This window comes from Fopius arisanus, unplaced genomic scaffold, assembly GCF_000806365.1.
Source record: "Fopius arisanus strain USDA-PBARC FA_bdor unplaced genomic scaffold, ASM80636v1 scaffold00050, whole genome shotgun sequence".
NCBI classification, from domain to species: Eukaryota; Metazoa; Arthropoda; class Insecta; order Hymenoptera; family Braconidae; genus Fopius; species Fopius arisanus.
Window position 1 is genome coordinate 175,648 of NW_011887789.1, and position 12,085 is coordinate 187,732.

A 12,085-nucleotide genomic window follows, 5' to 3' on the forward strand; every position below is an offset into this window, starting at 1 on the left:
TCACTCAAAATTATAAACATTTTAATTTGCATATTAAACCATATCTGTTGGATCAATGATAGACCGAGGATGGTTGGGAAATCTGATACTGTAAAAACAGAGGATTGCACCAGTGGCATTATCGTTGTGTCGTTGTGTGCGAATGGAAGGTGAGTTACACGACCGCAAGACAAACCCGACGGCCATGAAATCATTCACGCATGCCGATGTTAAAATATGCACCCGGGGACGGAGATTACGGGGCTGAATGCACGTTTATACCAACATGAGGGGTTGAGGTACGTCCTGCCCTCATCCACCGAGACCACCTTGCCCTCACCCTCCCACATCATTATCCAACATTACCACATGATTTGCTATCTCTCCGATATTCCCAGAACAACCTAAAATTATTGCCTCAACATTTCTCATTGATTTTCATTGATTTTTAATTTTCCTGGATCCCACTGTTTGATACATAATAATGGAGGCACGATGGAAGGCGTTACCGGAAGTAGCGTGCACAAGCTACCTCGTGATGATTCCAATACAGCGGCTGGAAGGCTGAGGACGCTGGTCAGCATCATGCAACTCAAGTTCTAATCCTCTTCTCCGCGCGTGACGAGTTGCATGGTTAACCCACCCTGGCCACATCCATCCAGGAAAAGGCCAAATCTACTTGGTCTATCCTGCCTTAACCCCTCAGTACATCATTATTATTGATGGATATTGAAGCACGGAGTATTTGTACATTTTCCAAATATGATTGGCAATCATTTGAAATAAGAATTTTAAATAAAACCAATAAAAATAAAAATATTCACAAGTCGGGAATGAATTCATTAAACAAATAGGGAGGCGCGTGGCATGCAGAAGAATGTGTTCTTCATGAATTATCAATTGTTCATCTCGTCGGATCCTTTCTTGCCAGCCATTTGGTCGTAAATATTCCAACTTGTAAAATCACAAGTCATTATTTTTAGAGTACACATCGTACACGTTTTATTACCCTTAATAATGAAATTTTACTTATCCGAGATTGACTCTGACCGTATCATCTCAATACCAATGGTTGTATTTTTTTTTTTTTTTGTTAAATAAGACGAATGGAATGTGTTGTTTTATTCATCGTAAATATGCAAGGGGGAAATTGATTCCATTGTGTGGTCAGACACCTGTGCAAGGATTCCACCTTCTTTTACACCACAAACAACTCACCTGACAAGTTCTCCTTGTGAAGATAGACGTGTATGCATATCCGAGAAACTGAGGCAAATTATTGTGAAGGTGTAACACTCAGAAAATCACTTCGCATTGATCGACCATTGGCGTGCGTTGAAAGAATAATGGAGCAATTGAGTCAATACGAACAGTGGAATTAAATGGAATTTTATGGTCGAGTGTTTGTACCACAGTTAATGGAATACCTGGGATGTCGAATTTCCATCAGTTGATCAGATTAGACAGCCGACAACCGGCAATTTTCGTTCATCCAACAGAAGCATCAGCCAACCAAGCCACCTGCGTTAATTGAATTTCGTCTTCTCTCTCGGTGGATATATTGCAGTGACGGGAGCATCCCTTCTGCAATTCAATGTTCATCTGCCCGAAGATGTCGAGAAGATTGCAGGAGCAAGAGATTTTTATAAAAAATTATGGAAATACCAAATTTTTGAGGGGTAAGAAAGGTTTGGTGAATAAATAATGGAAAATTTATTGTCAATTTAAAATTTACATTGACAATGTGACGAGAATTTAAATTATGGAAGTGTTAATGAAGGAGACAAAAAAAATGATATTAACAGCGTAAAGATGAATTATTACTTCATTAATGATATTTATTAAATGAATATTTTCTGAGAATGTACATAACATACAAATATTACAACTCAATGATTTGATGGTGTCCTGTGGAACATGTCAATACAAAAGGTATCATTTTTCCACCCCCATTTCCATGAAATTTCCACTGACATCATACACATGGATATCCTTGGGGCGCAAGCTCGGGATAGGATCAATCACATGAACGAGAAAGATAGAAAATGCTGAGGGATAGACTAAGATTCACGTTCTTACGCGAACCCAGTAGTTTAGCTGGTCGGGTCGAGGGCGTTTAAAATACCAGCCAAGTACACATGTCGTAATCATACATCCAAGGTGTATCGCAAGCGTCACGCAAACCTGTGTAAATTCTTGATGGTGGTTTGTGTACATGAGGATAGTATATTACGTAGAATAGCCAAAGGACAGGAAGAGTCAGGGAGCCGTAACGACTTAATTGATTGAACGTTTATCGGTATATGTAGATCGAGGGAGTCACGAAATCTCTCTCGTCGGTTACAATTGCTTCCCGTTGGCCTTGACCTTTTCTCAATTATGGAAAATGGAGTGGAAATGTTGGGGCGAAGAGTAACCCATCAGCAAACAGTATTGTATATTCCTTCTTCGTCCTCAGGGCTGTTTGACACGTCTGATATTTCCGTGTGCGATGCCAACTTGACGTAACCCCGATCTTTCTCATTGGTACCAGTTTTACCGTGTGGCTGTGGCTTGGCTTCCGATGTACTTCGATTCATTCTAGATCGATCGTCCGTTGGCTCGCAGATCTCGGTGTAGATATCCTCAGGCTTGGGTGGTGGAGTTGGTGGAAGTGGGGTCAAGCTGTCCCTGACCTTTGAATAGGGTGGATCCAAGTCTCTAGTCTGCTGCACCTCCAGTACACTAGTTGATACTGATCTCTGTACCTGTTGCCTCGATGGGCAGCCTGTTATACCTTTACCTGATACCAGTGCATTGGCGTCCGATTCCAGGCTTGCGTAACGCTCCGCTGACCTCATACCAATTTCAGGACGTATGGCAAATGTGAATGACGCTGATTTTTTTGCGGGATTTCTACTTCTACCACCGTGAGTTATCCTTGATAGTCGCTCCAGGAAACTCGGTGTCGTCGGACTACTGCGGGAATTACTGCGATCGCGAATTGTCGTTTTTTTTATTTGTTCGATGCCATTTTTTAGACTTTGGAGGATGGGTTTTGATTCTGGTTTTGATTTTATTTCTTTTAGGTGGAGCTCTTTCAGTTGGATACTTGAAGCCGCTGGTTTTGGAGGGGCTACTCTAGGCTCCGTTGCTCTCTGATCCAGTGCTTGCCTATAAGGCAATAATATTGACTTTTAAATAATTTATGCAATCTCAAAAATTCAAAAAAATCATCGAGATATGACCGGATTTGAAATTCCTCAATTTATTTGAATTTAATTCATCACTTGAGCAACTCACGATGAATTGAATTCCCTTCGATAAATTTCGATTAAGCATTACAGTGAATATTAGATCCGCCTTTCTCTAGTTCTTGAATTACTCCATCATCAAAGAGGGTTGAAAAAAATTGAGATAATTGTTCATTTCCTGGCAGTGGTATTTTTTTCACCTAGGGAGTAAAAATAAATGATCTCTACCGACGTGCGGAATTATCAGAGTACTCGAAGGCGGGTTATTTTACATCCCGTGGTTGAAACATCCTTTTCTATTACAACGAATGAAAAATGCCTGATAGAGTGAAACACAAGGAAAATGTCATTTTATTTTCATCGGATATATTAAAATTACCTGCATGCGCTCAACAACCTCTGCATTTTGGGTGATGCAAGGAGTCGCGTTTCGGATGGACAGCCAAGTCTCGCTCGTTTAACCCTAGGTGCACCAGGACCAGTTGCCACAAGTTCCAATAATTCTGGTACAGTTGCACTTGGTAATGGTCTCTCAGGTAGTAAAGGCACAGCACAACCGAGCACGATGGGGCCTCTTGTCGCACACTCGAGTTGCATCAATCCGGTGTAATCCCTCGGTAGAGGAACCGGCAGGGGTCCAGCGACAAGCCGCACCTGCAAATAAACAATAATTTTTCTCACCATCACTTCCTAAAACCATCAGATCATGTCCCGAAAAATGGACGTCATTACTTTGAATTTTTTCTAGCCATTATTTTTCATCCCAACACTTTGCAATTTAAAGTTGCAAAAATTTTGAGCATTGGATGAACAAATTACTGTACCAGAAAATTTAATGGTAATTATACGACCGATTTGTGGTTGTGAATGGGAAATATTATGCATTAGTCACTATAGAGGGTATTTTTTAATATTTTTTAATATTTTTTAATATTTTTTAATATTTTTTAATATTTTTTAATATTTTTTAATATTTTTTAATATTTTTTAATATTTTATAATATTTTTAAATATTTTTTATAATTGCGTGGTTATTATAAACTCACTCGTAGGGGTAAATCTCTTCTGGCAAGTTGATGCACTCTGTAGAGGACTGCATCGCTACCTGTGTCGAGGCTGCCACTCTGACAGGTAGCGTAAAATTCACCGCGTGATGATAGCGGTGCAAAGAGTTCATGACCCTGAGAATCCAGACACTGTGCGTACTGATCACGCTCTGATGACCTTGAATTTTTTTTCTCCGAGATACCCGTTGTTACGGCAGTTACTCCAGTGGATACCGGTGACTTTCGTGTGTCCTGGAAGACAGCGGCCAATCGAAGTACTTCACCAGCTCGAATTGTCGTTTTCGTGTAATGAGCCCTCAAATTTCCGTTTTCTGTCGAAACACAATTTTTTTTTTCTACTTTATGTCCAATTCACCGCAATAATCGATTATTTTTCATTATAAAAATGAACGAAGAGATTTCAATTGAAATTTTAATTGTATCTACAATTTTTTTACTTTTGAATTTTTCGTTACACTTTTTAAAAGTGAAAAATAAGAATTCCTGTCAAGTGAATAGGTCACACGCAAAAAAAGTATACTTTACGATTCTACTTGAGAATGAGTGGAAGGAAAGGCAAGGGATCATGCTTTCACCCGACATGTCCGCCTGCCTATTACGTTACTTGCAAATCCACGACTATCGGCCTACGTTTTTGAACGCAATAATGCAATAAAGGGGGAAAAGGGGGAACCGCATTCAACAGACACATTGACATTCGTGTCACGGCCAGCCACTGCACCCAAGAAAATACTCAATCCCTTGTCCTAGCCAAGCACATAAACCCGCGGGGCCTGATTGTGCTTTGTCGCGTGCGAAATAGCAATTGTCTCTGTCAGCTGACTGGGCAGCTGTTGCATTCCCCTGTACTTTTTCTCACCGCCCCCATTCATTAATTTTCTCCATAACGTCTCATTTCTCAAGAATCCCTGCTCACCTTACGACACCAATTCGCAATACATTCTCTTAATTATTCATATCTAATGATCGAAAAAAAAAACAGCTAACCCGCGAATTCGAGTGCACAATCACACGACAAGTTCTCTGAAACAAAATAGACGTACCAGGGCTTTCCTAGGAATATAATCCCTGTTATAATTGTAAATTCACGCGACTCTTGAATTGCGTGCGGCTCTTATTTCGCGTTTTAACGACTCCGTTTAACGTCGAGCGTTTATGAGGCTGAGAGCCAACAGTGAGCGGACATTTTTCTTTTTTCTTCTAATATCACGAGTGGGGATACCCCCTGGATATTCAAACTGATGCTATAAACGCGACATAAAATTTGTACTTTCTCTCTTTAAGCTGTGACGAGAGAATCCTGCTGACTCGTTCAACCCTCAGGATTTCCTCGGGGCTCGTGCAAATCGTGAATTGCGGTTTGTGGTGCGTCATGGTGCGTGCCGTTTTTGTCGCTCATCGCGAAATGCTCTGATGTCGCGAGCAAATGGGAGGATATGCAAGTATATTAGCACTGGTCTGCGGCAAACTCCGTGGGAAAGGCTGGACGCCAAATGGCCTCGTGTGGCGAGACCCCAGGGTCATGAGGTTGAATTGCATCATCGTAATGCCGTTTTTTTCCCCTTCTATCTATGTCTATGGGTAATCCGGAAAGGATTAGTGAGATATCAAAGGATCATATTGCCGTTACTTCTGGACGAGGGAGTAAGATATTTCTGAGATATTCTCAATGTACTTCATCGTTACGAGCATCTATTAACCCGATGATTAAATTTCTCTTCTAATACTTGACGACAATTAATAGAAGTTTTGAAATTTTTTGACAATATTCTGGACGCGTAGGAATTAATAGGATAATTTTTTAAAATTTGTTTTTTTTTTCAGGCTTTTAAATCCATATATACCCGGAAGTTAATGCTCACCCATTTTGGAGTGAGTGAGAGTGTACGCCCGAAGAGGCTTCGCCAGGAGAAATGCCGGAACACCGGCTCTTACTAGTGCGCCAATTCTTCTGTAAACTCTAGCACTTCCGGTCCCACTGTTGCTGGATACCACTGAGAACCAGCCTGAAACAACAACAACACAACACTGTGATCAAACCTTCCGGATATTGGGTAAGAGTTGTGCGATGCAACATGAACTGATGCGCGTGTTCTACTGTTGATAATCCGTAGCGAAATAATTGCTATATAAACAAGAGTAAATAAGGATACAGTGATCTCCGGTGTGCGTTATGTATTCGATCAATTTACACCAGCACACACATCGGCCTTCTCACTTTCTCGGGCCAAGGCTCAGAGAAGGTACGTGTGTGACATCACACTTGCACCTCGATTTTTCCTCCATCATGAAGAAACACCGAGAATAAATACCCAGCAAAATGATATTTATGCTCAAACGGCGATGTGTAATTACCAAATTTGAACATCTCATGGAGCTGTGATGACAGCATATTCCATTCATCTCCACACGTAATCTCAACCGGTACTCAGCGTAAGTGTTTATTCTTACAATTATCGCACTACCTCGAAAAGAAATTAGCGGTACGATTGAAGAATACCTCAAGGCCCCGACACTTCAACGAATGATTAAAATCTCTGTTACAGGGAGATCCAATCCCAAATGGATATCTTCACCGTGAAAATCTTATAAATAGTGCAACCAGTTGGACTGTTAAATCAATAATTTATCACGTGTTATTTACAGCGAGTTGAGCAGTGGAAAATTCCGGTTGGCTGCCAGCACACGCCCGTCCATAATCGCCCAGATAATTTACAGTCGAATGTATCCATTTCTTGTCGCGAGCTATTTACAAGGGGGAGACATAATTCGCCGGAGACCTAGTGGCCATAGAAATAAATAAAAGAAAAGAAAAAAGAAAAGAAAAAAGAAAATAAAAAGGGAAGACGCGCGATTAGCGTACGCGCAAACGCAGTATCGTTCTTAGGTGCAGCTTTGGTGCGCGCGCACTCTCGCTATATCTCCGCCATCTTGGATTGATTTACAACAGCACGAGGGAGGTGCAGCACCAGAGCCACGACGTACTTGCGATGATACTTTTATCGGAGAAGAGCTGGATGTAGGGGGAAAAAGGAAAGAGGACGAGGGAGTAGGGCCTGTTAAGAAATTTATTGGGAGTCCCTTGCTGGTACAGACCCCAAGACAGGACATTACATTGTAATCTTATGCTAAAGAAAGCGAAGTGGAAATCCAACCGACGTGTATGAACGATAAATCCGACCTTGACTCGTATCTCATGCAGGTTAGCTTGGAGCATAGAGGCACCATTCTCGGGTGAGTAAATTTCTCTTCATATGCCTGTACTTGGGTCTGGATGAAGAGCATCAATTGGCCAAGCTGCTGCGGGTGCTTTCACATAATCTGATGGGAATATATTTGCAGTGAGTAATGAGTAACATCAATGCATGGTGCAGAGGTAAAGACTCCGGCCAGCTGTCTCTATTAATAATATGATAATGTTTACCATTTTGGGAAGACTTTAGACCCCTGGAGGCTGTATATTCACTGATTAAACGATAATTGTTGAAGGTAATCGCTGGGCTACCCGCTGCGCCAGGTTTACTCGATCGAAAAGTCATTGGCAATAATCCTTGGGAGAGACAGAGGCGGACTATATACGATAAGGAGCATTTTACTGGCATTCAGTACGCGCACGATCGTTATTTGCCCAACACTTTTCCCATTACATTTTAATGTTTCTTTTTGTTGTGAATTTTATTCCTACTTTTTTTTAATTTCTCTCTCTCTCTCTCTCTCTCTCTCTCTCTCGGGCACTTGAGAACATTTTTCCGTGGAATTCGTGGTAATCGTCGTTGAAATCGAATCGGCATTGAGCGCTATAACGGCGTACGTGTTTAGAGAGCAGTGATCTACCGATCTATCGACGTTTACGATCGGGGAATTATTTTCTTGTCACGGACCGTTAAACCACTGGGTGTTCGCGGGACGTATGAGTGTACTAACGTGCACTGCGCCCTAATGCCTGAACTTCCGCCATTTCAATTAAGACATTCTACGACGTAATATGAATTACTAATAATCCACGGGAAAAAATTATTTCAGTGGTGGTGATCATGGGGCATCTTCATCGGGTCAAATACATTCACAATTGTTGAGTGTTGAGGGCAATTGTAAATATGGATAAATGGAAAAGTTTCAGTGATTGGAACTATTGGAGCACGAGTCAACCTCATTGGCTGGAGATAATTGTCGATGATAGGGAAAACACGTGGTCGAATAGCCATTACTTATGGGTCTCTATGGAGTCAGTCGATAACGCAGCTACCGGTGCAACAGCTGCCACTCGATATTGCACGGTTAATTGGTATCCCCATGCCACAACACCGTTAAACCCCTTTTTCCTGATACTCTGAAATTCTAATAATTTTTTCCCACAATTGAGAGAAATTCTGTCCGTGTAGCTAGATGAAAATCACACTGATTAACTCTGTCGTTTCAAGTGGAAATTCAACCCAGCTCCTGAAGTATCCATCCAATATTACCAATTATTTAAAAATTCGTATCTAAAATTGAAATTAAAATGGAGATTTTTTGGCGGGATCTGGTGTATCGGATTAGACATGAGGAGAGAACTCAGCATGTGGTTCAAAGGTGAACGCTCTTTAAATGACTTTTTAACAGTGAAATTTTTATGACGAAAACGTGTTCTGAATTTAAAGAATGTTTGCCTTGATTGTTGGGCGTGTTCTTTTTGTTTTCGAAACTAGAAATTATGGATTGTAATGTTGAATTTTCTGGAAAATTCATACGATGCTGGATAATTATCTAGAACAAACGGGATCAGATTATCGACTAAAATATATAATTTCTAATGGACAAAAGGGGAAGGATATGAATTCCAACGATTCCGATCGTTCCACGAAATCTCGGGTTTGACATTCTAATCAATTCCATCAGAGAGATGACTGAGCGTTAAAGTGCAGACACGAATCCATTCTTATTTGTCAACTCCCTCACTTTCAGCTAGATCTCATGAAACAATCTGAAGGAAAAGAAAGCACGAGACTTTAGTAATGAATCCCTTGAGGTCATACGACCAATTACAAATTATTCTCGGAATCCACCCCAGGGTGGCAACCGTAAAGCATCAACTCGAACAGTTTATAGTCGGTATACTTTAGGTGAATATAATGAAAACGACGTTTCAGAGCCGGATGAATAAATCTTAACGTGCACCGAGGGCATATGAAGGGAAAAAAGTCGCCATTGTGAGAAAAATAAATAAGATGGAAATAAGCGCCAAGTGTATTCGGGATGAGAAAATACGAATGGAAGTACACCGCCCAAGTTACGTGGTTATTTATGGGTTGAAGTTGGGGTCCATAAGTCGTGAAGTAGCCCAAGACACTCCATGAGTTGAATCCGTTACTCAACAACTGGGGAGAAAACCGACCACGAGTCCTACAATGTTTATGATCATGATAAAGGGGTGAGGTTTATATCGTGGCATACGTATTGCTACCAACGATTGTTATAACATCACCAATGAAATCGGTCCTGTTACCTCATCAGTACTGCCCATATTCGTTGTCATTAATATGCGATTAACCAATCTTTCACGAGTTACTGGCTCATTGAGAAAGGTCGATAGTGCCACGTACCTGAATTTATTGATACTCACTATCAGATTATAATCGATTCACCGTCATTTTAAATTGGTGAGATCATCGATTGTAATGTTTCGTGGAAAATGATATGTGCACCGAAATCAATCCTCAAATATATTGCGGAGAATTGATTATCAATCGGTGGATGGGAATCAGAATAAAATATTAATCTGATGATATTATGAGTGGATCATTAAGTTTAAGACTCCACGACCTCTGGGGTCTATTTGAAATAAATTGCGATGAGTCGTCAACATTTTTTCTGGTTAATCAAGTATAATATTTTCTTGATTATACCACCATTTACTTTTTATGGATAAAAATAGATTACTCTCAAATTAGAAAACGTTTACTTTGTTAATGATTCATCAACAAAAAGTCATTGTAAATACAGATAATGTGTTGAATCATTCCTGGGGATATTATTTAACTATTTGTTAATGATTCATCTGTAGAAGTTAAATTCATTTGTCGATAAGGAATTCCTTGAAATTGTTGTTATTAGGTTGTTATTATGGCCTCAAAAAAATTTTCAGTTCCATTCACATCAATGAGTGACTAATAATTTTCATGGCAATTTACCTAACGATTTAGCACGCAATATCTAAATTATTTCCTCAATCACATCGCTACCGATATAAAAGGGAAACGTATTCGCAGTCTTATACAAAATCATAACTCGATTTCCACAAAGAAATAAAATGAAGAACGGATAAATCCAGCAACGGAGTACATAATTTCTTGATTTCTATCTAGTAGATAATATTCGTTGAATGATGGATAGCCTCTCGGAAATAATCAATATACATGTCCGCGTCATGGAAAGTTTACAGGGGGGACATTATAGTCGATAAAAGATGGCGTAACACATGTGGCATCCATTTCTCATGAATTTCACTGCCTATTTGCGGTGTACTTGAATTATTTGCATAAATAAGTCCAGAAAAAAAGCTGGAGAGGTGCCGAAGTTATGATTTGTCTGAGTAATTCCATGAAGATTACGCAGATAATTAATTTAAACATCTGGGAGAGTTTACGTACACGCGAAAATAAAAGTGAATTCCTTTTATAGCTTTCACAGTTGCGCAAGCTGTACCTTTTTCTTGGATACTCCTCCCATCAATACCAATGCCCACCCAAAGATGTAACCCACGATCGTGTGTACATATACTTATTCAGTTGATGTATTTGTATGTACAACTCGGCCTGGATAGATATCAATCATACAATTAACCGCTATTGAATATTCTAGAATCTAGATCATTCGAATTGAAAAAATCACTTGTCCAGGGGATAATGATAGCTTGTCATTTATCAGAAATGAAGATAAGCGAAATGGTAGCTCGTTAAAAATAGTACTATAATTTTATGCATCTGGTGCGCCGAAGAAATTACTAGAAAGTATGCAATTGATAAATTGTCATTAGAAAATATCTGGTAACGCTCCAAAAATTCAACAAATCCTCCAGTGATGGTATGGGCGTTGACCTCGGACTTCTCCAATCTAAAATATTCATACCTGTCCAAAATATACCGTAGGTATCCCACGTCGAAAGAATTTTGTTTCAATTTTAATAAAATTGCACATTCCCTTCAGTTTATGAATTCCATAATCTGCGATGTCATCTTTAACTGATGCACATCAGCACGACGTTTAAAAATTCTCGTTGCTTAGCCGGGGGGGAAATTCCATGAAATTCATCGTCTGGAATTTTACTTTCAAGGACGACTGCACGTAGACCACTTGGTGATCCAAATCAGTCTTTAACGCTGTGGTCCAGCCTCGACGTGCCCTGACGAGGAGGTACAGCATCATAGCATGTAAATAAGCCCATGGGCCTTTTTTCCCTCTCGTACAATTTTTTAAATCGTTTTTCATTGCGTTCAATCACGTACAGACGGAGTATGAACTCCTCCATCCCCAGTACTCACGATCAGGTGTAAATGCTACGTGTCAACGTGTCAGAGGACTATCATACTCGGCTCGTCCGGACGATGCGTGTGGCATACACACACGCCAACTTCTTATCCCTTCCATTTGGATGAATCATTGCCAGAGATCGGCGTTAACCGGATTACCAGATGGCCATTTTTTTAAATAATTTTTTTGGATTTTATTAGAATGTAGGTGCAGTTGAATAAATAGATTTCTCAAGGCAGTCTTATACTTCATAAATTATTCTTTATCACGAGAGTTATAACAATTTTACAACAAATA

The 12,085-nt window shown here is 40.0% G+C and overlaps 1 protein-coding gene across 1 annotated transcript in view; it reads right to left on the reverse strand.

Moving 5' to 3' along the window:
* Positions 1–1,767: 1,767 nt before the first annotated feature.
* LOC105267763 (uncharacterized) overlaps positions 1,768–12,085 on the reverse strand; it is a 30,696-nt gene continuing 20,378 nt past the window's right edge. Inside the window, exons 3-6 of the mRNA XM_011306835.1 lie at positions 6,142–6,285; positions 4,259–4,590; positions 3,592–3,866; positions 1,768–3,132 (exon numbers count right to left, since the gene is read on the reverse strand). Of these exons, the coding sequence (XP_011305137.1) occupies positions 2,400–3,132; positions 3,592–3,866; positions 4,259–4,590; positions 6,142–6,285 (1,484 nt within the window). The 3' untranslated portion in view covers positions 1,768–2,399. The remainder of the gene's footprint in view (positions 3,133–3,591; positions 3,867–4,258; positions 4,591–6,141; positions 6,286–12,085) is intronic.